This window comes from Bos javanicus, chromosome 9, assembly GCF_032452875.1.
Source record: "Bos javanicus breed banteng chromosome 9, ARS-OSU_banteng_1.0, whole genome shotgun sequence".
Taxonomy (NCBI): domain Eukaryota; kingdom Metazoa; phylum Chordata; class Mammalia; order Artiodactyla; family Bovidae; genus Bos; species Bos javanicus.
Genome location: NC_083876.1, coordinates 23368103 through 23394669, shown reverse-complemented (window position 1 = coordinate 23394669; position 26567 = coordinate 23368103). Strand labels below are relative to the sequence as shown.

The following is a 26567-nucleotide window of genomic DNA, read 5'->3' as shown; positions in this document are numbered from 1 at the left end:
AGAAGTGATAGGTGTCACAGAAAAGACCAAAAGATGTAAAATCACCATTGTTATGGAGTTGACATGTGAGCATTCATATAACTGAATTGCATATTATATTTAAATATAAAAAGTTCTGTGGAGAAAAGTAAGGAGGACCTATAGAGAGTAAGGAAGATGTGTAAAGGAAGAATAGTAATTGCTGTATTCCATGGCATGGTTAGTGAAGGCCTCAGATGACAAATGACACTTGAGCAAAGACTTGAAGGGACTGAGGAAACCATGTAGATATGTAGGGGACAAGTGCTCCAGAGGAGGACTAGCAAGAGCAAAGGCCACGAGGCAGGGATGTGTGTATTCTGTTTGGGGAAAAGTAAGACAGTCATAGTCAGTTAGAACAACAGGAAAGAGGAGTGGGGAGATAAATGTAATAAAGCCACAGAGATAAAGGGACTGGAACAGTTTCTATGGGGCCTTATGGGTCAGCTAATGACTTTGGCTTCTACTAGGAGTGAGGTGGTTGCCATTGGAGAATTTTGAGCAAGAGGATTTAAATTTAGAACTAGTCTTTATTTTTAATTTTAGGATAGAAAATCTGAACTATATTTCGCATTTGGGAATATTCCTGTGGGGTTTTTAAGGCCCAGGTTGTATGAATGCCCTTTATGTATGTAGTGAGATAGAACAATTATTATTTCAAACCAGATGTGCTAGAGTTGATTCTGCCTTTTAAAGCAAATGATATAGTTCATATCTACTGAGAAACAAATGTTTATATTATTATTGTATTTCCCCAGGGTAGATAGATAACTCTACTCGTGGAATATTAAATTGGAACTTGTCAGACATTTTATTCAGAAATACTTTATTTTAAAAAAACTTTAGGAAGACTCTTTTATTCTTTGTATGATATTTCCAACATTATGTGTTAATGGGCTTTTAAGGGGAGAAGGAAATGGCAATCCACTCCAGTATTCTTGCCTGGACAGAGGAGCTGGCAGGCTACAACCCAAAGGGTAGCAAAGAGTTGGACATGACTGGGTGTCTAAGTGTGAATGCACGGGCTTTTAAAACTAGCATGGAAGCATTTGTTGTATTATGGCTACGAAAAATGCAATATGATTTCTAAATCATTGACTTACACTTGAACTTTAGGAACATAATTCAATACCAATTTGGAAACTACCTATACAAATAAGTAATGTTTTTTTGTTTTGTTTTTTATGTGAACCATTTTTAAAGTCTCCATTGAATTTGTTACAGTATTGCTTCTGTTTGATGTTTTGGTTTTTTTGGCTGCAAGGCAAGTGGGATCTTCGCTCCCTGACCAGGGACTGAAACTATAACCCCAGCCCTGAAAGATGAAGTCCCAATCCTGGACTACCTGGTAAGTCCCAGGTAGGAAATGTTAATGGTTAACCTTCAGTAGACCAAGTAGTCTTAGATTTTTCAAGTATGGAAAAGAAGATTTTAATTCAAATATAAAACTCAATTTAGTTTTTAAAAAGTTCAAGTATGTTTGCAGCAACTTGGGTATATGCATCTATCATTTCAACTGTAAATTTTATAAAATTTAAGTAGAGAACAAGTACTTCTGATAAGAATTTGGTGTCAGAATTGAGATGTGCTTTATGTATAAAATACACATTAGATTTCAAAGACAGTACAAAAGAAAAATGTAAAACATGTCATTAATTTTACATTGATAACAAATTGACATACTCATATTTTGGATATAGTATTAGGTTAAATAAAATATATGATGAAAATAAAATTCAACTTTTTTTTTTTTACTTTTAAAAAACTTGGCTACTTGGAAATCTTTAAACTATATATACAGCTCACGTTACTTTTGGATAGCGCTGCTCTAGACCATTAGTTCTCAAAATGTGGTCCCTTAGCTACCATCAATATCATCACCTGGGATCTTGTTAGAAATGCAAATTTTGGAGCTCTACCTCCCACTTTATGAATCAAAGACTCTGGGGGTGGGGCCCTGCTTTAAGGAGCCTTGCAACTGATTCTGATGCAAGCAAAAGTGTGATAAACATTCTTCTAAACCAGGGGTCTGGAATTCTAATTTGGCTGCAAATTAGGATCACCTGGGGACCTTGGGGCACAGAATCCTGGTGCTAAAGTTACCACCCAGACCAATGAAATTAACAACTCTGGGTCCAGTCAAGAGTGTTTTTAAATCTCCCCAGGGGATTCCAATATGGGAAAAAGATTGAAAACCACTGGCCTAGATCCTTGATTTTTAACCTGGGGCTGCAGGAGGCCCGACCATGCTTTCTTTCCAGCCTTAGGTGTGTCTGCTTGGTTCTTCACCCTGCTCACTCCAGAAAGCCCACTGCTGTGATTTTCCTGCATGGATGGGGAGATGCAGGGTGGGGGTGGGCAAGAAGCCTTTGCCAGTATCAGAAGTTCACGTATCAAAAACACCTACCTGCATGTGTCTGTTAATCTGTTACATTAAATGTGAACATGGCTGTGCCTTCTTGGTTTGATATTATTGGGCTTGATTCAACAGGAGGATAAACTTGGAATTAAACAGGCAGCAGAAAATGTAAAAGCTTTGATAGAGCAAGAGGTGAAGAAGAGTATTCCTTCATTCCTTTTAAGATTATTATTTTGGGTAGGCCTTTTTCAGGTAGGAGCTTTATCTTTGTCCACCACTGTTAGCATTCAGCAGAAACTGGCAGGTATCACTGCGTTCAGTTGCTGACTTCCAACAAGGGTCCTAACAGTGGTGCTAATAGAGACGTTTCTGTCTTCAGGGTCATGGAGATTACTACCTTTAAGTTGCTCTAATGGTCAGTTCTCTTACTGTAGAAAAGTTAAAAACATTGGTAAACCCAGCCAATGTAACCTGAAAAACCCAGTTCATGTCACCAAGAAATGATGGATATCAAGCAACTCTTTGATAAACTCCCACTTCCAGTTGATTGACATCATGAAGAAGCATTGTGAAGAAGTATTCAGCATCATTGTAGTAGAGTATATACCTTTTCCAGTGCCCCATCTTAAAACTTCTGATGTTTGCAGTGTTAAAATGTTTTACAGATACATACATACCAGTGACACAGACTAAATAATGTCTTCTTTTGGGAGATTTATGATCTTCTAAGTTTCTGTACATGTATAATATGATCCAAAGCATACTAGTATTGAAATAGGTGAAACAGCTAGCTTCTTTTTCCCAAATGTAATTCAGCCAAATACTGCAAGCACATTTTTATTACATCATTTGAAAATTATTAGTGTGCTTAATGAAAACCTTTTCAGGTATAAATGAACAGTTAAGCTATAAATGATGTATGCATGTTCTGACTCAGTCTATGGATTTACCCCAAAATTATGAAGTCGGCATGCAGCATTTGTATTTTTATATATGTTTTCATATATATTTAATGATTGTAATATATAATAAGAATGAAGTGGTATTACATTATTCCTAACAGTAGAGATAATGCTTTTTAGGGGTTAATAAAGAGGGATATTACTTTCTTCAAAAAATTTGTCTTCTATGGAGCTCTAGACATTCTGTAGGGTCCCCCTAGAGCAGGGTTTCCCAATCTCCAGGATCTAATGCCTGAGCTGATGTAGTAACAGAAATAAAGTATACAATATATGTAAAGTGCATGAATCATCCTGAAGCCATCCCCCCATCCCAGTCTGTGAAAAAATGTCTTCCGTGAAACTGGTCCCTGGTGCCAAAAAGGTTGGGGACTACTGCCTTAGAGGACTGGGCTTTTGCATAGACTTTTATTTTTGAATCGATTAAAATAAATGTACAAGGATTCCTTGGTGGCTCAGTTGGTAAAGAATCTGCCTGCAAATCAGGAGACAGGGGTTTGATCCTTGGGTCAGCAAGATCTCCTGGAGAATGGAATGGCAACCCACTCCAGTATTCTTGCCTGGGAAATCCCATGGACAGAGGAGCCTGGAGGGCTACAGTCCATGGGGTCACAAGAGTCGAACATGACTTAGTGACTAAACCACCACCAAAATAAGCGTACATCTCTTTAAAACCTTCTAGTGAAATGACTCACGTACCCATTTTACCTATTACTATAACACTCAAATACCAATAACTAATAGCTTGGTTCATCAGGGGTTCCTTGGAGTCAGGTAAAGTCACCCCAAAATATGAGGACCAGGGGAATCTGCAAACAAATCTTATTCTATTAGTTTCTTCTCATGTATTTATCTTCCTACAGTTTGCTGCCCTTGGAAGCCTAAAACAGCTTTCCTTTGTTATGTCATTTCTCTACCAACTTCTTGTTCTTTGTTGAAGATGATGTATAGGCTGCAGTTCTAGGCTACTTGCTTTAGCCGCTCTTCATTTCAGTTTTCTCCTGGATAATGTGTGCTGTGTGTGTTAGTTGATAAACTCTTTTTCTTTTGTTAACATGTCATCTTCTTAGAGTCCCAGCTGATCACCTAGGATGGGTAGAGGTCAACTGTTGCCACCTCCATGTTAGCACTTATTCAAGTCCTGTTCTCACTGCAGTATGTAGATAAAAAGTCAACTCTCGCCATGGTTGCCAATTACACTGGGGCTGGCCACGTTTGAGTCAGCTGTCTGTTTTTTAAAAAATATTTATTTACTTGGCTGCGCCATATCTTAGTTGCAGCACATGGTGTCTTCAATCTTTGTTTTGGCATGTGAACTCTTAGTTGCGACATGTGGGATCTAGTTCTCTGACCAGGAATTGAACCTGGGCCTCCTTGTATTAGGAGTCTAAGCCACTGAACCACCAGGGAAGTCCCCCCGCTGCCTACTTTTGATTCTGAACTTGTAGGGTCAGCCACAAAATTAGAACCCTAAAAGGTCAAAGTTTTTTGCTTCATACAGAAACAAATCAAGAGTCAGGCATGTTAAGATATTCAACTTAAAAAAAAAAAAAGGAACTGATTTTACATAACAGTAATGGAATTGGGGGCAGGAGGAGAAGGGGACGACAGAGGATGAGATGGCTGGATGGCATCACTGACTCGATGGACGTGAATCTGAGTGAACTCTGGGAGTTGGTGATGGACAGGGAGGCCTGGCGTGCTGTGATTCATGGGGTCGCAAAGAGTCGGACACGACTGAGCAACTGAACTGAACTGAACTGAATGTGTTTTTGTGTGAAGAAATACAAAATCATTTACTTAATATCACAAACCATCATAGAGCTACATCTTTTTTCTGTTAGATTATCTTTTATTCTCATGAAAGTTACATTTGAAATGTTACATGTCCTGTTAGGTATTTCCTGAATTTTCTCTATGTGAAACCTCAACATTAGGTAGGAATGCTGAAATCATATTTACGTATGATTACAGTTCATTGTGCATCAAACTTGGGTAACAAAAAATCTGATTTTGTATTCTCACAGAGCATTAGAAACTACACTCTACTCCCTTGTTTGTGAATCACACCCATTCTTTGATCAACTGTGTGTAGAGTGACTGTAGTTTCTCACAAGGAAAATTCTAACAAGTTTTTTTCTGTTGTTTGGTGTTTTTTTTTTTTACATGTTTTTTGCAATAAAACCTAACTTTACAACCTTTAAAAAGGATTGAAAAAGTTGGTGTCCTTCCTAGTTGACATTTAGGTGGAAAAATAGGTTCTCTCCAGTAGTTTTGGTACTGCACACGGATATACAAAATGGCTTCCCCAGCTAGGCCTCATCTCTAGAGGGGTGGAGGGTTGGAGCTCTTTTCAAGAGAGAAATAAACGTAGTGGAAGAGAGATGTGAACTTTACCTGCACTGGCAGGCTCGTGTAATCCCTCTGTAATAATGGCTTGGGGGATAAGCCCACACACTCTTTGGGACTACTCTGTATTTATATCAGCTTTTCTATCTGTAAATATATCACAGAACTAGGACTAGACAGCTAATGTGTGTAAATTTATGTACTAAGAGCTGTGTTATAAAAAGGTTCTGTTGTACTTACATTTTTATCTCTTTTTCAGTATCTTGTTTTGTTTCCAGGCCTGCCATTGAACTGTTTTTGTCTTCCATGAATTACTTGTAATGCGCCTGAGTTAATTCAAGAGAATGAGTTTTGTAAAGTATACCTTCTTCTCAGATGTTGCTGGGTTAATTACTTATGTATTATAGAACTCACAGTGAAAAGTCTTACTGAAATGCAAGGAATCAAAAGAATTCTGTGACACAAATATTCCCTATTAAAAAGCAACTGATTCTAGATAATTTAAAGGCCAGGACTAAGAAACTGCTGGATATACGTGTGGCAAAAAACACTACTGTAACAAATCCTTCTGGTAAGGAAAAGTAACAATTAGAAATAAAACTCTTTGGTGAATGTCTAGTTTATGGATATATAAAATCAAATGTGTTGCTGTGTTGTGCTAAGTTGCTTCAGTTGTGTCTGACTCTTTGCAACCCTATGGACCATAGCTTGCCAGGCTCCTCTGTCCATGGGATTCTCCAGGCAAGAATACTGAAGTGGGATATAAAATCAAATACTGAATCCCAAACACACCTTTTTATACAGTCATTAGGTAGGAACAGGGCAGAAAGCAGCCATCCTATTAACTGAAAAGGAAACTGGGGCCCAGAAAGCTTTTAGTGTGTGCCGTGTTGGACACCCCTTTTGCCTGTGATATGACTACTTCAACATTCATTGAAACTTAAAGTATAAATATCAATAACAGAATTCCAGCATTGGGAGGTCTTTTACTCTGACTTTCTCGGTTTACCAAAGAAGAAACTGAAGCCCTTAAAGATTGAGGGCTTTATTATCATCATTCAGAGAGGCAGGTTCTTAAACATCCTGGTCTCCAGAACTTTAAGGAACAACATTCACAGGAAAAACGTGACTGGTCATTGGGATCTAACATTTGCACCTTGTCTTTTAATGAAAGCATTAAAATAAAATTCCCAGGGATGGCACTCTCCTCTCTGGCCTTTCTCCCAGTTCTACCCGGGGCCGAGGCTTTCTGGGTCAAGGTTGGAAGCTTCCTCCGGCCCTGGCAGGCATCCAGAATTATGAATAGGGAGTTTGGAAGCGTCTGATAGGAGACGCTTAGATGAATTAGATGAATTAAAGATGAAGTCTAATTGTCATCGGTCAGCTGAGGTCTTTTGCAAAGAGCCCCCCTGTCCCCGCCCCCCACCTCTGTGCGTGGGCAGCCGTCCTCCGCCCAAGGCTCTGGGTTTCCCATCCTTTCTCAACCTCCCCGCGGCTGCGGCTGCGGGGGACACCTCGGCCTGGGGTGATGGTACCCCCAGGGCGGGCGGGGAGCCTGACCTTGCCCCCTGCCCTTTAGGTGCTCCATTGGAAGCACGTCCCGCACGCAGGGATGGGCCGGGACGGTTGCGACTGTAAACCCATGGCGAGCGGGGGGACCCTGGGTGTGTGGAAGGGAGCGGCGCCACCCGGGCCTCGCTTTCTTCCTCCTCCTCGCTCGCCGCTCGCCAGATCGCCTACCATGACTCAGCACTTCTCGCAGGCTGCCCGGCTGGGGACACCGGCTCCTCGCCGGCTCCTCCCGCCGCGTCCACCCCCTCTCGCCACCCACGCCCGCCCCCCGGCCGCCGGCCCTTTCTCCGCGCCGCCGCCGCTGCCGCCGCACTCCGCGCCAGCGTCCCGGCAGCATCCGCCGCCCGGCCCGCTCCCACTCGCCGCGCACGCTCGCCCCCAGCCATGGAGCCCCGGACCCCTCGCCGCCGCCACACCCCCCAGCGCGGCTACGCCGTCACCCGGAACCCCCACCTCAACAAGGTGAGCCCGCCTGCCCCTCCGCGGTCCCCGACTCCGTCCGGCTCACGGGCAACAGCACCCCGACCCTCCCCCAGCGGCGCCACGGACGCCGCCTCGCCCCTCCGCCCGCGGCCCCCGGGACGCCCCCCGGGGCAGGCAGACCGGCGGGGCGACCCCCCACCGCACCCCACCCCACCCCGAGCCTCGGCGCTGGCCTAACGGAGGGGCCGCCGGGGGCTCGGGTGTGGGTACCCTGGAACGTGATGGGAGGCCGGGGGTTTGGCTCGGCGCCTCGGCATCTCGTTTGGGGAACGCAGGAGATGTACAGCTTGTTTTTAAATACTTCTCTGCTTCTCCAAAAGCAGAGCCAGGGCAGAGAAAGGAGTGGCAGCGAAGGGCGTGAACGGTTGTTGTCTGTGAGGGTAGCAGGTGGGCTGCCCGCTGGGGCCTCGGGGTGCCAATCCAAATAACGAGGTCCGCTCTGGGGTGCCGATCCCCGGAGGCTGCTGTGGGAGCGAGGTGGCCCTACTGGTCCAGCCTGGATGCAAACGTGCTCTGAGTGGCGGGTCACGTGAGCAACCTGAAAGTCAAGGCCTCTTGGTTTCTGGAGCGTGCCTGGTGGGTGGCTTCAGCCTCGGGCGCTGCGTGGCCTGGTGCACCACCCTGCCCTAGACTGTGGGGAGAGCCAGATTTTTTTGAATCGGGCCTTCTGGAAATGAATTTTCTAAGCCCTCCCCTCCTTTTCATTAAAAGGGCGATTCAGTGCAAGAGACCCCTTTTCAGATCCGTTTCCTTTTTCTTCACAGGTTAAACGCCCAAGATCTCTCTCAAATGAAAAAACACCTCGGCATGTATAAATTTGCTTATTGGCTATTTAGCATTCACCCTCTTTTTATAGTCAGGTTTGTCTGCAGATGGTTCCTTTTGTGTAAAGATGTGCTTTTTGACGTTTCCTTTGAATTTGGTATATGGAAAATGCCATCAGTCAGCACGGAAGCCTGTTGGTTCATTTTGGGATTCTCTTTACTAGACACTTTTTAACATCAAAAACTGGACTCAGCACCCCTCTCCCCGACTATGTTGCCTGGTAATTTGTATATTGTTATTAATGGCACGAAGACGTGTGGTTTCTTTGATTTAATAAGTTCTAGCTCCTGTGAGTTCTTTTTGATGTTGATGATGACAGGCAGTTTTACGTATCTATAATTATTTAGCATTTCTGGTCATAAAGCATTATGAAGTTTTAAATATTTCCCACTTTTTTTTTCGTCAATGATTTTAATTGCTACCTTGATTTTTTTTCTTCCTTTTTATTCTAAAGGTTGGGGCCTATTTTAGGTAGGAAAAAAGGGAAATTTTGATGTGACAAAACAATTTATTGCTTGTGTACCTGCCTGCTATAATTCATGACCAAGTACTGGGTAGCCTCTTAACAAGAATCACATGAGTGGTATAACCTGTTTGAATTTCCTCAAGTCGCTGAGGAGGGTGCCTGTTTCAAGTGGGTTGATGGAATAGGCAATCCCAGAGCAAGAGTCATTACGCCATTACTGTTTACATCAAGAATTTATGATCTTGACATATTTTCAGTGCTCTTCATGAGTAAGGATTAATTTCTACTTAAGAATAATAGTATCACAGAGATCTTCCACCAAAGGCATTAAGGTGTAGGTGGCATTAATGTGTTAGAAACACCTTTTTTGAATTTGTAATTGAATTTTATTGCATAGTATCAATTTGGACTTAAAATTCAGGTGGCCGACTTTGGCGTGATTAATGGAATAAGTTTTACTCTTGTACAGTCCTAAGACTGTGTGGTCCTCGTGGAAATAACAGAGTATCTTCAGATGAACCATTGAAACTATAACTGTGGGATCTTCTTGAAGGACCCTACTTTGAAGACCTCTGAGCCTTTAAGTTTTCCTCTAGCCCAGGAATTTTTGTTGGTTTTTGCGGTAACTTTGGCTACAAAGAAACACTAGTAGATGTTCCTCCTGTAACACCCTACCTAGCCTGTCAGCTGGCTACACTAAGCCTCTCACACAGACCTTCATCACCTTACCTTTGGGTAACTGAGACAGTTTTTCTGGTTTTATTTTCATTATTATAGTCTGTCTTACATGTAGATGTGAAAGAAATATCTTCGTCAGTTAGCATGTTCTTCACGTTCTGCTTCTGTTATCCGAGTATTTGCTGTGTGGCATTATTTCCTATTATGTGATGTGTATTCTCAGTCGTGTCCAACTTTGGGTACCTTGGGCTGCAGCCCTCCAGGCTCCTCTGTCCATGGAATTTTCCAGGCCAGATTACTGGAGTGGACTGCCATTTCCTCCTCTAGGGGATCTTCCCAACCCAGGGATTGAACCCACATCTCTTCTGTCTCCTGTATTGGCAGGCAGAATTTTTTTTTTACCATTGTGCCACCTGGGATGCCCCCTCTAATCTCTTTCCTATTATGTTGAGCATAAAATCAATCTGTCAATTAGGTTTACTGTCTTCTCCAAATTTATCTCATTAGTTCCTCAGTTTAGTTTTCCACTTAAAATATATTTGCTGAATCTCTTACTTAATACCTTTTGTCTGTGTGTAATTCCTACAATTAAAATATTTAGTTGATTTAGTTCTCTCTTTAGGGAAGAATCTCCTAAGGAGTCTTTATTATCATACTTAATACCTTTGTTTTTTATATAGTCTATTGTAGCATGTCATTTAGTATTTACTATAGTGTATTTTTTATTTGAGTTGGATTGTCATAGGGCAGGCATTGTAATCCTTAGTACAGAATTTTGCTCAATGTACATTAAATATTTAATGAATAAATGAACCATGTTTAAGAACTGTTTTTTGTCTTTCAAACAGAACTCAACTTTTAAAGCAGGTAGGTCTTAAAGTGGTAGTTTGAGCATTATTCTAAGACATTTACCCTTTTTAGTGTAATTTCTTGAAAGTAAACTCACATTGAAAGCTAAAGCTCAGTTGACTTCATATACCATTATATTGTATTGTGTAATGGCATATAGTCAGAAACGATGGAATTTGGTTTAAGCCTGGGCATGCCATGACATTTTATTTATTTGCTGGATAACCTTTCAGAGGTGCTTAATCTTGGTACAAATTGAATTTAACAGTAAATGTGATCAGAATTAAAAAATAAAGAATTTAAGGGAAGTCCAGTGGTTAGGATTCTACCCTTTCACTGCTGAGAACTCAAGTTCAATTGCTGGTCAGGGAACTAAGAACACATAAGCTGTGCAACACGTCCAATAAAGAAAGAAAGAAATGAAGGAAGAAGTTAAAAAAACCTTAGAGAAGTAGAATCTTTCTTCACTGGTAATAATCCTGTCTGGTTCTCACTGTTTGTATATTCACGTATGCATCACTGCAGGTAGGATTGCCTTGTAGGACGTGGAGAAGCATTTCTGCCTCACACATAGGAGATTCAGTATCTTTCTGTCCATAGCCCAAATTGCTTTTGAGGTGCTCATCTTTGTCTGAGTTATATGTCCTCTGATTTAACATTTAATGTTTATAATTTTCAAGGATATCCTCTGATTTCGATCAGTTGTATTTCAAATTTTTTCTCAGGAATTTTCAATAATAAAATAATGTTTCATAAATCACTCTTCAGAGTTAAAATTCTACATACAAAACTAATCACACGTATTTTTTTAATTTCCCAACTTATTATTTAGCTGTATTTCTTCGTGCAGTGGTAGAAAACACTAGTTGATAGGTGTGTTACAATTAAGTTGTTTACGTGGCTTCTGTATCTTTAAGACGAAATGATAAATGTGACCTATAAGTAAATTAGATCCAGTCTAAGATAGTGATGGTGATTTATCTATGTCAGTTTTGGTGAGCCTGTTAACTTTTACATGTGAGAAATGAGCTTCTGGGCATGTGCTTTTGCAGATGTTTGTCTTGATATGCCAAGACACAGATGAATGTGTTGTAGGGAAAAAAGAGAGAAACAAGGCTGATGACTGTGAAGGAAAGGTACCTTAAACCTCTTCTTTTTCTTCAATGTAAACTGTACTGGAATGAATCATTCAGAAATTTTTCACCTAGTATAGGCTTCCCAGGAGGCTCAATAGTGAACAATCCATCTGCTAATGCAATGCAGGAGACATGAGTTCGATCCCTGTGTGAGGCCGATCCTCTGGAGGAAGAAATGGCAACCCACTCCAGTATTCTTACCTGGAAAATCCCATGGACAGAGAATTCTGGCAGGCTACAGTCCATAGGGTCCCAAAGAGTCAGACATGATAGCAACTGAGCACACAGTTCTCTTGAGTTGCCTCGACAGTATGAGAAACTGATATATTATTTAATGTGAAATCTTACGGATGTGAAGGCAATCATAAGATGTACAGCCATATGCCTCCATATTTGTCTGTTGGCCTTGGTAACACAGGATAGCACAAAACAAAAAAATGTTGTGTTCTAATGAATAGAAGGATGAATTCGATTCGAGAACTGGTGATGTGGAGTATGGGCTTTGCTGGTGGTTGAGACAGTAAAGAATCTGCCTACAGTGCAGGAGATCTGGGTTCAATCCCTAGGTAAGGAAGATCCCCTGGAGAAGCGAGTGGCAACCCACTCCAAAATTTTTGCCTGGAGAATCCTCTGGACAGAGGAGCCTGTCAAGACTACAGTCCATAGGGTTGCAAAGAGCTGGATATGATTGATTGGAGTACAGAAAATGTTGAAGAGAGGAATAGCTTTGAGATTTTTCATTTTGTGTTCTGATGTCCTTCAAACTTTTGGACAAGTGTGGAAATATGAAATAATAGAATGAAGCCTCTAAAGCTTTGTGTCTAGAAGAAGTGAAGCCACCAATTCATTTCAGTGAGATTTTCTTAACTGGCTTCATTTATTTTCTTTGTAATATAGAGTGATGATATCATTTATTTCTTTTACATTTTAACATAGTTATTCAGAATCCACTATATGCTAGGTAATACTCTGGATACAGGGGATATTCAATGAATAAGATTCTTGCTTTAAATGTACTTACATTTCCATTGTAATATGATTTCTGTTTTACCTCTTTGCTCAGATATTAAAGAGTATATATTAGTTGTCCTTGAATTATATATTATAAACAGGTTTTTATTACAACTAATTATTGATACATTTTTATATGTAGAGTTAGAACTCAGAGCTAGAAAGATTATGAAGTACTTATGTTTTTAGTGTACTTTTTACTCCCTTCTCTCTTGAATTTTTGATTTAGCAAATTGAGCATGATTGTGTTACTTATTAAATTAATGAATTTTATAGTAAAAAAAAACCCTATATTTAGCTCTGGGTGAAACATTTACATTTTAGTCTCAGATTCATGTAAATGCACTCGACTGACATCAGATGACCTTTGCAATCTTTCATAGATTTTCACAGAATGCCAGGTGGAGGTTAAAGAATGTCTCTGTGGAGAAAAAGAACAAGGAAAGCCTTTTGCTTCTCAGGACTGTGCTCCAAGTGTGTAAAGGCTTGGAAGTTTATGAGAGAAAGGTAGAGGTATGCCCTGGGGAGTTAAACTTTTTGGGGTGAGTGCAGTGAAATGCAAAAATAAAAGATTTAGAGTCCAGTGAAACCAGCCTTTAATATATTTGACTTTGGAAGTAATCAGGACTCGGACAAGACAAGTATTTGGACTGTTTTCCAATGGTTTTCAAAACTGACATGATCAAATAATGTTACAGACTCCAGGTGGCCTGATTTGGTCTATTTATTACATCATTATTTATTTTATGTTACTAAGCCAACTCAACAAACACATTGGCAGTGTATGGACCCAGAATTGATCAGCAGACATGTTGCAATTCAGCAGGACTAATTTGGGACTGTTGGTGCCCTAAATTGTTAAGAAATTGTTTTAGACATGCGGCCTAAATATACAGTGTGGTTTTTGTATACTTAAAGGGCTATTTAAGATATTTTATGGCTTATATACTAATTTTTACCCATCTAACTTAGTGTATGTAGTATAGTACATTTTAAAACAAAGGATTATTGTTGCTGTAAATGAATTTAGAGAATTTAAAACAATTTAAAGAATTTAGAGAATTTAAAACAAAGACCCTGAAGATATATCTAAGTTAGCCATCAACTAAACTGGTTTCAGATGCTTGAGGCCTTTGAAATTAAAGACAAGGGAGACACTGTGCCTTTAAGCTTCTGTAGTTTAACCAGGTAGTTTGGAAAGTCAAAATAGTAATTGATAATGTTCTCTAAAAACATGGGAATATAATTATCAGAGGTTCAATGTAAATAAACAAACTCTAGACCTAACAACTATTATATTTTTACTATTCAGGTAATGCTTAAGTACATTAGCAAGAGTACTTACATGTTCATAGAAACATGATTATGTGAGTTATATCATGATTACATTATGAGTAGCCCAGTAGTAGTTAAATTCTAGACTGTTTCATTAAGACCTGGAAACTGAAGGAGGTCTAAGGCTCCATTATAATATTCCAGTTGGGCCCCTAAAGCTTGTAATATATTAAAATACATTTAAAACATCTATTCAGAGCCCTCTAAAATACTTTCAAACTTCTTTGATTGTAACACTATATATGTGTAAGTATATTGTTATGGGCTGAATTGTGTCCTTCCTAAAATTACATGTTGAAGCTTTAACTTCCCGTTTATCTGAATTTAAGCATATTTGGAGATAAAATCTTTGAAGAGATAATTAAGGTAAAATCAGATCTTTAGGATGGACCCTAATCCAATACGACTGGTGTCCTTAAAAGAAGAGACTAGGACTCAGTGGGAGAAGATATGCATCTACAAGTCAGGGAGAGAAGCCTTGAAATGTAAGCAGCCCTACCAACTGAAATCTTGGTCTTGGACTTTGAGCCTCTAGAATTGTGAGAAAATGAATTTCTGTTGTTTTAGCCACCCTTTGTGGTCTGTTGCAGCCGGCGCGCTTCTCAATGAAACTAGGCCATGCCATGTGGGGCCACCTAAGATGGGAGGGTCATGGTGGAGAGGTCTGATAGAATGTGGTCCACTGGAGAAGGGAATGGCAAACCACTTCAGTATTCTTGCCTTGAGAACCCCATGAACAGTATGAAAAGGCAAAATGATAGGATACTGAAAGAGGAACTCCCCAGGTCAGTAGGTGCCCAATTGCTACTGGAGATCAGTGGAGAAATAACTCCAGGAGGAATGAAGGGATGGAGCCAAAGCAAAAACAATACCCAGTTGTGGATGTAGCCAGTGATAGAAGCAAGGTCCGATACTGTAAAGAGCAATATTGCATAGGAACCTGGAATGTTAGGTCCATGAATCAAGGTAAATTGGAGGTGGTCAGACAGAAGATGGCAAGAGTGAACGTCGATATTCTAGAAATCGGCGAACTAAAATGGACTGGAATGGGTGAATTTAACTCAGATGACCATTATATGTACTACTGTGGACAGGAATTCCTTGGAAGAAATGGAGTAGCCATCATGGTCAACAAGAGAGTCTGAAATGCAGTACTTGGAAGCAATCTCAAAAATGACAGAATGATCTCTGTTTGTTTCCAAGGCAAACAATTCAATATCACAATAATCCAAGCCTATGCCCCAACCAGTTTAACACTGAAGAAGCTGAAGTTGAACAGTTCCTACAAGACCTGTTAGAACTAACACCCAAATAAGATGTCCTTTTCATTATAGGGGACTGGAATGCAAAAGTAGGAAGTCAAGAAACACCTGGAGTAACAGGCAAATTTGGCCTTGGAGTATGGAATGAAGCAGGGCAAAGACTAATAGAGGTTTGCCAAGAAAATGCACTGGTCATAGCAAACACCCTCTCGCAACAACACAAGAGAAGACTCTACACATGGACATCACCAGATGGTCAACACCGAAATCAGATTGATTATATTCTTTGCAGCCAAAGATGGAGAAGCTGTATACAGTCAGCAAAAACAAGACCAGGAGCTGACTGTGGCTCAGATCATGAACTCCTTATTGCCAAATTCAGACATAAATTGAAGAAAGTAGGGAAAACCACTAGACCATTCAGATATGACCTAAATCAAATCACTTATGATTATCCAGTAGAAGTGAGAAATAGATTTAAGGGACAAGATCTGATAGACAGAGTGCCTGATGAATTATGGACAGAGGTTCATGACATTGTACAGGAGACAGGGATCAAGACCATCCCCATGGAAAAGAAATGCAAAAAAGCAAAATGGCTGGGGAGGCTTTACAAATAGCTATGAAAAGAAGAGAAGCCAGAAGCAAAGGAGTAAAGGAAAGATAAAAGCATCTGAATGCAGAGTTCCAAAGAATAGCAAGAAGAGATAAGAAAGCCTTCCTCAGCGATCAATGCAAAGAAATAGAGGAAAACAACAGAATGGGAAAGACTAGAGATCTCTTCCAAAAAATTAGAGATACCAAGGGGACATTTCATGCAAAGATGGGCTTGATAAAGGAGAAATGGTATGGACCTAACAGAAGCAGAAGATATTAAGAAGAGGTGGCAAGAATACACAGAAGAACTGTACAAAAAAGATCTTCATGACCCAGATAATCATGATGGTGTGATCACTCACCTAGAGCCAGACATCCTGGAATGTGAAGTCAAATGGGCCTTAGAAAGCATCACTACGAACAAAGCTAGTGGAGGTGATGGAATTCCAGTTGAGCTATTTCAAAACCTGAAAGATGATGCTGTGAAAGCACTGCACTCAGTATGCCAGCACATTTGGAAAACTCAGCAGTGGCCACAGGACTGGAAAAGGGCGGTTTTCATTCCAATCCCAAAGAAAGGCAATGCCAAAGAATGCTGAAACTACCGCACAATTGCACTCATTTCACACGCTAGTAAAATAACGCTCAAAATTCTCCAAGCCAGGCTTCAGCAATATGTGAACTGGGAACTTCCAGATGTTCAAGCTGGTTTTAGAAAAGGCAGAGGAACCAGAGATCAAATTGCCCATATCCACTGGATCATCAAAAAAGAGAGTTCCAGAAAAGCATCTATTTCTGCTTTATTGACTATGCCAAAGCCTTTGACTGTGTGGGTCACAATAAACTCTGGAAAATTCTGAAAGAGATGGGAATACCAGACTACCTGACATGCCTCTTGAGAAACCTATATGCAGGTCAGGAAGCAACAATTAGCACTGGACATGGAACAACAGACTGGTTCCAAATAGGAAAAGGAGTACGTCAAGGCTGTATATTGTCACCCTGCTTATTGAACTTATATGCAGAGTACATCATGAGAAACGGCTGGAGGAAGCACAAGCTGGAATCAAGATTGCCGGGAGAAATATATCAATAACCTCAGATATGCAGATGATACCACCCTTATGGCAGAAAGTGAAGAGGAATTAAAAAGCCTCTTGAAAGTGAAAGAGAGGGAAAAAGTTGGCTTAAAGTTCAACATTCAGAAAACTAAGATCATGGCATCCGGTTCCATCACTTCATGGGAAATAGATGGGGAAAGGGGAAACAGTAGAAACAGTGTCAGACTTTATTGTTTTGGGCTCCAGAATCACTGCAGATGGTGATTGCAGCCATGAAATTAAAAGACGCTTACCCCTTGGAAGGAAAATTGGAAGAATCAATATAGTGAAAATGAGTATACTACCCAAAGCAATTTATAGATTCAATGCAATCCCTATCAAGCTACCAACAAATAATTTCACAATTTGTATGGAAATACAAAAAACCTCGAATAGCCAAAGCGATCTTGAGAAAGAAGAATGGAACTGGAGGAATCAACCTACCTGACTTCAGGCTCTACTACAAAGCCACAGTCATCAAGACAGTATGGTACTGGCACAAAGACAGAAATATAGATCAATGGAACAAAACAGAAAGCCCAGAGATAAATCCACGCACATATGGACACCTTATCTTTGACAAAGGAGGCAAGAATATACAGTGGATTAAAGACAATCTCTTTAACAAGTGGTGCTGGGAAATCTGGTCAACCACTTGTAAAAGAATGAAACTAGAACACTTTCTAACACCATACACAAAAATAAACTCAAAATGGATTAAAGATCTAAACGTAAGACCAGAAACTATAAAACTCCTAGAGGAGAACATAGGCAAAACCCTCTCTGACATACATCACAGCAGGATCCTCTATGACCCACCTCCCAGAATATTGGAAATAAAAGCAAAAATAAACAAATGGGACCTAGTTAACCTTAAAAGCTTCTGCACATCAAAGGAAACCATTAGCAAGGTGAAAAGGCAGCCTTCAGAATGGGAGAAAATAATAGCAAATGAAGCAACTGACAAACAACTAATCTCAAAAATATACAAGCAACTCCTACAGCTCAACTCCAGAAAAATAAATGACCCAATCAAAAAATGGGCCAAAGAACTAAATAGACATTTCTCCAAAGAAGACATACAGATGGCTAACAAACACATGAAAAGATGCTCAACATCACTCATTATCAGAGAAATGCAAATCAAAACCACTATGAGGTACCATTTCACACCAGTCAGAATGGCTGCGATCCAAAAGTCTACAAATAATAAATGCTGGAGAGGGTGTGGAGAAAAGGGAACCCTCTTACACTGTTGGTGGGAATGCAAACTAGTACAGCCACTATGGAGAACAGTGTGGAGATTCCTTAAAAAACTGGAAATAGAACTGCCTTATGATCCAGCAATCCCACTGCTAGGCATACACACTGAGGAAACCAGAAGGGAAAGAGACACGTGTACCCCAATGTTCATCGCAGCACTGTTTATAATAGCCAGGACATGGAAGCAACCTAGATGTCCATCAGCAGATGAATGGATAAGCAAGCTGTGGTACATATACACAATGGAGTATTACTCAGCCATTAAAAAGAATACATTTGAATCCGTTCTAATGAGGTGGATGAAACTGGAGCCTGTTATACAGAGTGAAGTAAGCCAGAAGGAAAAACATAAATACAGTATACTAACACATACATATGGAATTTAGAAAGATGGTAACAATAACCCTGTGTACGAGACAGCAAAAGAGACACTGATGTATAGAACAGTCTTATGGACTCTGTGGGAGAGGGAGAGGGTGGAAAGATTTGGGAGAATGACATTTAAACATGTAAAATATCATGTAAGAAACGAGTTGCCAGTCCAGGTTCGATGCACGATACTGGATGCTTGGGGCTAGTGCACTGGGACGACCCAGAGGGATGGTATGGGGAGGGAGGAGGGAGGAGGGTTCAGGATGGGGAACACATGTATACCTGTGGCAGATTCATTTTGATATTTGGCAAAACTAATACAATTGTGTAAAGTTCAAAAATAAAATCAAAAAAAAACAAACTAAGATTTGTCAACATTGAGAAAGAGATGTGCTAAAAAAAAAAAAAAAAGAAAGAAACAACCAATCTAGATAGCATATTCAAAAGCAGAGAGATTACTTTGCCAAGAAAGGTTCTGTCCAGTCAAGGCTATGGTTTTTCCTGTGGTCATGTATGGATGTGAGAGTTGGACTGTGAAGAAACCTGAGCACTGAAGAATTGATGCTTTTGAACTGTGGTGTTGGAGAAGACTCTTGAGAGTCCCTTGGACTGCAAGGAGATCCAACCAGTCCATTCTGAAGGAGATCAGCCCTGGGTGTTCTTTGGAAGGAATGATGCTAAAGCTGAAACTCCAGTACGTTGGCTACCTCATCCAAAGAGTTGACTCATTGGAAAAGGCTCTGATGCTGGGAGGGATTTGGGGCAGGAGGAAAAGGGGACAACAAGAGGCTGAGATGGCTGGATGGCATCACCGACTCCATGGACGTGGGTTTGAGTGAACTCCGGGAGATGGTGATAGACAGGGAGGCCTGGCGTGCTGCGATTCATGGGGTCGCAAAGAGTTGGACACGACTGAGCGACTGAACTGAACTGATACATGAATAGCCCAGAGGTGAGTCCCAGAGTTCATAAACAACTTTATGAGATTGCTTTTTTGAGTTCTCTTTCCCCTGTGATCTTTCTGATATTTCCTCTCTTCTTGGGGTCCACACTTTCCAGCCCACTTGCCAGAAAACTGGGCCTCTAGTTTCCCCGCTGGTGTGTACTTCCTCCAAATGCATTTGGATAGGGGGCCAAAAGAGAAAAAATGCAAACCAGACATTTGACCCATGATCTTGGGACCATCACTCTTTTGGTGGAAAAGGAGGATTTCCATCCCTCAGAAATTTAGTTATCTGCAGTGATCATCCTTCTAACATCAACTACAGAATTGTTTGGGGGTTGGGACTGGAGAGAATGGAAAAAAAATAGTAGTGAATTTACCTGCTCTGTGATCTTTAAAAGCATACCGATTTCTGGTTTTTTGACTAGAAAGAGAAATCTTCTCTGAGTACTCTTTTTGTATGCACTCAGTTGTACATCCAGCTTTGCTGCTGCTCTTTGAGAGGCCAGTTGATGAGAGAGGGGGATTTAAAAAAAAGGCCAGGTCATACTGAAGGGCAGAAGTCTAGGGAACCTCAGTGATGGTTTGGTGATACTTTGGATTCTGGTCTTTTCCCCAGGTCTTCTGCTACCATTTATTTTTCAGAATCTTCAGATGATTTCTCAATGCATTCTGTGCAAGGTCTATAGTTGGATTCAGTGGGAGAGACAAGGAAAAGTATGCTTACACCATCTCTCATAGGACCAGAACCATCAGATAGTTTTTTTTAAAGATGTGAATGTGTGAAACTAAGTCTAACTTGATGTTTAAGTTTCAGGGGGAAAACATCAAGAGATGAGCTCTCAAACATGTATTCACATTTTTGCCCATTTTCCTGAAAACTTATTTGCTACAAGCAGATAAATATTAGTAGTAAAGGTTATTCTGTGGAAAATCATCTATTTCTATGTAGAGTTCTATGGAAAATTTTCTGTATTCTAAGGATTTTGAAAGATAGTTGTTTTTTTTTTAACATCTGTATAGTACTGCACTTCTCTTATTCATGTTGCGATGGCAAAAATACTGCAGAAATTACAAGATTCAAAGTTCCTTGGTGGAAGTGTGTTATGCTGGTTTTGTTATAGCTTCAGCTTTCAACATAGTTGCTCAGAGGACCTGGAATATAGGTAAGTGTTCTATAAAAAATAGTTTATTAAAGAGATAAATGAAAGATTATTCTTGAAGTCATTCTGATAGCTCTGTTCTACCTTTCATATGTGGACTTAAGCTCTCCATAGATCACACACCACTTTGGAGGATGTTCATACTATTAGGTATGTGGCAGAGAATCTCTTTCCTTTAATAGGTGTAAGAATGACCCATGTATCATTTAGAATTAGACTTGGCTACATATAACAGGCTTCCCTGGTGTCTCAGATGTAAACTATCTGCCTGCAATGCAGGATACCTGGGTTCCGTCCCTGGGTCGGGAAGATACCCTGGAGAAGGGAATGGTAACCTACTCCAATATTCTTATCTGGAGAATCCCATGGACAGAGGAGCCTGGTGGGCTACAGTTAATGGGTCACAAAAGATTCCAACATAACTTAGTGACTAACACCACACACACATAAAACAAACAGTTCAGTTCAGTTCAGTCACTCAGTCGTGTCCGACTCTTTGCGACCCCATGAATCGCAGCATGCTAGGCCTCCCTGTCCATCACCAACTCCCGGTGTTCACTCAAACTCATGTCCATTGAGTCAGCGATGCCATCCAGCCATCTAATCCTCTGTCATCCCCTTTTCCTTCTGCCCCCAATCCCTCCCAGCATCAGAGTCTTTTCCAGTGAGTCAACTCTTCGCATGAGGTGGCCAAAGTATTGGAGTTTCAGCTTTAGCATCATTCCTTCCAAAGAACACCCAGGACTTATCTCCTTTAGAATGGACTGGTTGGATCTCCTTGTAGTCCAAGGGACTCTCAAGAGTCTTCTCCAACACCACTGTTCAAAAGCATCAATTCTTCAGCGCTCAGCTTTCTTCACAGTCCAACTCTCACATCCATATATGACCACTGGAAAAACCACAGCCTTGACTAGATGGACCTTTGTTGGCAAAGTAATGTCTCTGCTTTTGAATATGCTATCTAGGTTGGTCATAACTTTCCTTCCAAGGAGTAAGCGTCTTTTAATTTCATGGCTGCAGTCACCATCTGCAGTGATTTTGGAGCCCCCCAAAATAAAATCTGCCACTGTTTCCCCATCTATTTCCCATGAAGTGATGGGACCAGATGCCAAAACCCAACAAAACAGCAGTGACTCAATTAAGATCTAGCTCATTTCTCTTTCATACCTGAAGGAAATTAGAGTTGGTCTGGGAATCTTTGGTGGGTCCACAGAGTCATCAGGAATGTTGCAGCTCTGCTGACTTCAGGAGCACTTCGTGGTCCTAATGACTATGGTTTATAGACATTATATGCTGTTTCCAAGCTGGCTGCAGGACAGGAACACAAGAAGATTCACTTTCTGGTGGAGTCAGCTCCCTCAGAGGAGCCCTCCCACAACCCACACAACACTTCTGCTTCCATATCATTGTTCAGGACTTTGTCACATGACCACATCGCTCTCCAGGGTGGTCTTTTTCTGATGCATGGCCACCCTACATAATATTAGGATTTTCTTGCGGGGGAGGAAGGGAAGAACAGATGTTACAGTAGGCAGCTAGCCGTCTGTACTGTAGCCAGAGCTGCCAGAAACAATAGGATAGAGATTGAACCAGTGTAAATAAGAGAGATGATCATCATATTCTTAGAAAATGAGATAAATGGTTCTTAATATGCTTCAAGATCCTTGCAGATTCACTGAAGAAAAATAAAAATACAAAAATGTGACGTTTGTTTCCTTCCCGTTTCTGTGCCCCAAGCAAGTTGGTTTCCCTTTCTGGAGGCAACTACTGTGTCCATTGACCAGGGTTTCCATTATGTATTAGAAATATTGTACACAGTGTGACTGTAAATGTTGTATAAAATTAATTTTATATATTAAAATACATTGACATGGGGCATGAATCCCTTGGCGTGATGAAGACGAGATGGTGTTATAAAGAGAAAGGATGTAGTTGAGAATATGTGTGTGAATCAGATGGATACATGAAAAAACAGCTGAGAGTCATGGTCCCAGGCTCATGACCGTTCTGTCAGCTGTCTGGTGCCCTGAAACTGGTTCTGAAGCTTTGTTTTCTCTTTCTTCGCTGAGCTAGCTTGAATACGGGGATTCCTTAGAGTCGGAGTCACAGATACTGTGGGGCGAGTGCTTCTGATTGCCTTAAGCATTTTCATGAAAGGGCATAACATCAGGATGAAAAAAAAGCAACCCTGGTTTAAGGTTTAAAACCTTACCTGGTCAATGAGGACTTGCCTCTTTTATCATTCTTCTCATAGCTGCTGTTTGCTTCCCTCTGCTTTCTCCAAGAAGCCACTCGTTTCTGCCTCAGGGTTTGTGCCTTCGTTTCTGGCAGTGCCACCCCCAGAGTTTTTAACCCTCTCAATGAAGTTGGATCTTAAGTTTTCCCTTTTCTTTCTAAAGTTCATGAAGCTTTGAACTGCATTACATATGTTAATATATTAATATGAGCAGTCATATGAACAGTCACTGTTCCAGTGGTTTAGTGCCTGCAGTCACTGTAAGCAACCACTCAACATAAGTTTGTTGAAAAATATTTGGTGAGTATGATGATTAATTTTGTGTCAACTTGACTGGGCCACTGGGTGACTAGGCTTAGTCAAATATTATTTTGGGTGTGTCTGGATGAGATTAACATTTGAACTGGTAGACTGAGTAAACAAGACTTCCCTCCGTAAGTAGGGAACTCCTCTTCTTTGACTGCCAGTAAGCTGGCTTCCCTGGTAACGCAGATGGTAAAGCGTCTGCCTGCAAAGCTGGAGACCCAGGTTTGATCTCTGGGTCAGGAAGAGCCCCTGGAGAAGGAAATAACAACCTACTCCGGTACTGTTGCCTAGAAAATCCCATGGACAGGAGCCTGATAGGCTACAGTCTGTGGGGTTGCAAAGAGTCGGACACAACTGAGCGACTACTTTACAGGCTGGGACATCAGGTTTTTTTCCCCTACTTTTGGACTTGAGCTGAATCCTTGGGTCTTCCTGGGTCTTACACCCAGTGGCCTTCTCCCTAGAACTATACTATCAGCACTCCTGGTTTCTCCAGCCTTTGGACTTGGACTCAACCTATACTGTTGGGTCTCTGAGCCTCCAGCCTACCAACTTCAGTCTAGGGGACTTGTCAGCTTCCATAATTGCATGAGCCAATTCCTTATGGTAAATTGGTTCATATGTATGATGTATAAACATATACCCTACTGGCTCAGTTTCTTTAGAGAACCTGGATCAATACAGTGGGCTTTACAATCTTCCGTAAGGTAACTCTAAGAGGAGACAAAACATTTCTGAAAATCTCCACTGTGGATCTGAAGTAAGAAAGCCATCTTGTGGTGTTTCTGGGAATATCATGTGAAGTATATATATCCTTAGGGAACTGAGGCATAATTCTTTGCAACAGTTCTTAACATATTTTTTGCCAAAGTGCCCTTTGGAATTTTGGTGAAGTCTGTGTGACTCCTTAAATCAAAGGTTTAAATAAATAATTTCTTAAATAATACTGTTACATAAGAAACCAATTATAATAAAATGTAGCTATCAGAACACGGAAAAACAAATGTGGGATATTGTAAGATATATTCCTCTTTATTAAAGACTTAAATAGCAAGACAGTATATTTAAATATGGACAATTTAAAGCAAAATTTAGGGACTTTCCTCGTGGTCCAGTGGTTAAGAATCTGCCTTGTAATACAGGGGATGTGGATTTGATTCCTGGTCAGGAAACTAGGATCCCACATGCCGAGGAACAACAAGCTGACCCGCTGCAATTACTGAGTCTGTGCGCTGCACCTAGGGAGTCCATGTGCTGCCATGTAAGAGCCTGAATGCCGCAACTAATGCCTGAGGCACACAAATAATTTTTTTTTAATTTATTTTTTAAAAAGATTGTTGAAGGTCATCAACATGACTAGACTACATGTCTGTTCATGTTCTAAAACAACCATATTTTGGTCCTAAAACTATTGTAATTTCAAAATAATGGTAAATGATATTTCAAGATATATGCCACAGATTTAATGTGATATGAAAATATTTGTTATTTCTATTTATGACAGAGTCACAGGAGCTACTAATATTTCCTTTGTTTCCTTCCTTCTTTTATAATGGAGGGAAATACTTAGTTTCATAGAATTAGTGAGGAAAGATGTCTGTGCTTAAAGACTCCTGACTTACACCTCCCCATTTCTTGGGGATCTGTGATTATCAGATATATGGACCTTAGGTTCACAACCTTTGGTAGGGAACTAAATTGGATCTTCACAAAAAGTACAGACAGGGTGTCTAAAAAACTGATTCTTAAATTCAGGAGCTTTCTTACAGTACCAAGACCATGAAGAATAAAAGTCAATATTTACTTAGCTCTTGTGTATTCCTTAGAAGGAAAGTTATGACCAACCTAGACAGCATATTAAAAAGCAGAGATGTTACTTTGCCAACAAAGGTCCATCTAGTCAAGGCTATGGTTTTTCCAGTGGTCATGTATGGATGTGAGAGTTGGACTGTAAAGAAAGCTGAGTGCCAAAGAATTGATGCTTTTGAACTGTGGTGTTGGAGAAGACTCTTGAGAGTCCCTTGGACTGCAAGGAAGTCCAGCCAGTCCATCCTAAAGGAGATCAGTCCTGGGTGTTCATTGGAAGGACTGATGTTGAAGCTGAAACTCCAGTACTTTGGCCACTTGATGCAAAGAGCTGACTCATTGGAAAAGACCCTAATGCTGGGAAAGATTGAGGGCAGGAGGAGAAGGGGACGACAGAGGATGAGATGGTTGGATGGCATCATTGACTCAATGGACATGGGTTTGGGTGGCCTCCAGGAGTTGGTGATGGACAGGGAGGCCTGGCGTGCTGTGGTTCATATGGTCACAAAGAGTCGGATGCGACTGAACTGAACTGAACTGTGTATTCATGATTTTGTTTTAAAAGTAACACAAGCATTTTTATAATACTTTATAATTTACATAAGATGTAGAAATATCTGGTCTCACTTTATCCTTTCAACAACAAAGTGAGACACACATAACATACACACAGACTGTGTATTCCATATGTTTGATTACTTCTGTTTAGTAGATGCAAAAGTTGAAGAGAGTCTCCGTTTAACCCCAAACACTTTAAGTACCTACTCAAAACCACAGTGTCAAATAATATCTACTTGTGAATTAGTGTGTGTGTGCTCAGTTGTGTCCAACTGTTTGCTATCCCATGGATTATACCCCACCAGGCTCCTCTGTCCATGGGATTTCCCAGGCAAGAATACTGAAGTGGGTTTGTCAGGAGATCTTCCCGCCCCAGGGATCGAACCTGCATCTCCTGTATTGGCAGACAGATTCTTTACCACTGCGCCACCAGGGAAGCCCACTTGTGAATCAGATTTGGGTCTCAATGCAAATAGATTTATGTTGCCATGAATTCTTATTTGCTGGTGAATTACGCATGTAAGTTTAAAGTGTACGAATCAATGGAACCTGTAATATACCCAGAACGTACTAGACAGCTGCCTCCCACAAAGACTTGTCCAAAATGTCACTAGTACTGAGGTTGAGAAGCCCTTGTTTAGATGAAAGTACTTAAAGAAAATCCCCACAAGCTCTGGCACTTAAGGATGGTAGGTGGAAATGTCATTTTGTCCAACCAAGTTGATCTTAAATGCCTGGTCAAAGTCAATTTAAAAAGCTGTCACAAGGGGATTAATTTAATTGAATAATCTAATGTATGTGTGGAAAGTTCAGTTGTTACCTGAGAGATTTCAAACCATCGGCTCTCTGTATTACTGTATATATTAAATATTTTTTTAATTTGAATGGGGTGCATTGGTTGTTCAAAATAGAACTACATAG

The 26567-nt window shown here is 40.7% G+C and overlaps 1 protein-coding gene across 2 annotated transcripts in view; it reads left to right on the top strand.

Moving 5' to 3' along the window:
- The first annotated feature begins 7530 nt into the window (after nt 1–7530).
- ME1 (malic enzyme 1) overlaps nt 7531–26567 on the top strand; it is a 214090-nt gene continuing 195053 nt past the window's right edge. The window contains exon 1 of one of the 2 annotated variants that reach the window (XM_061427308.1): nt 7531–7719. In XM_061427308.1, coding sequence (XP_061283292.1) covers nt 7642–7719 — 78 coding nt within the window. In that variant the 5' untranslated portion in view covers nt 7531–7641. Of the gene's footprint in view, nt 7720–19556; nt 19587–26567 lie in introns of those variants that run through there. The other variant, XM_061427309.1, reaches the window with a different exon arrangement.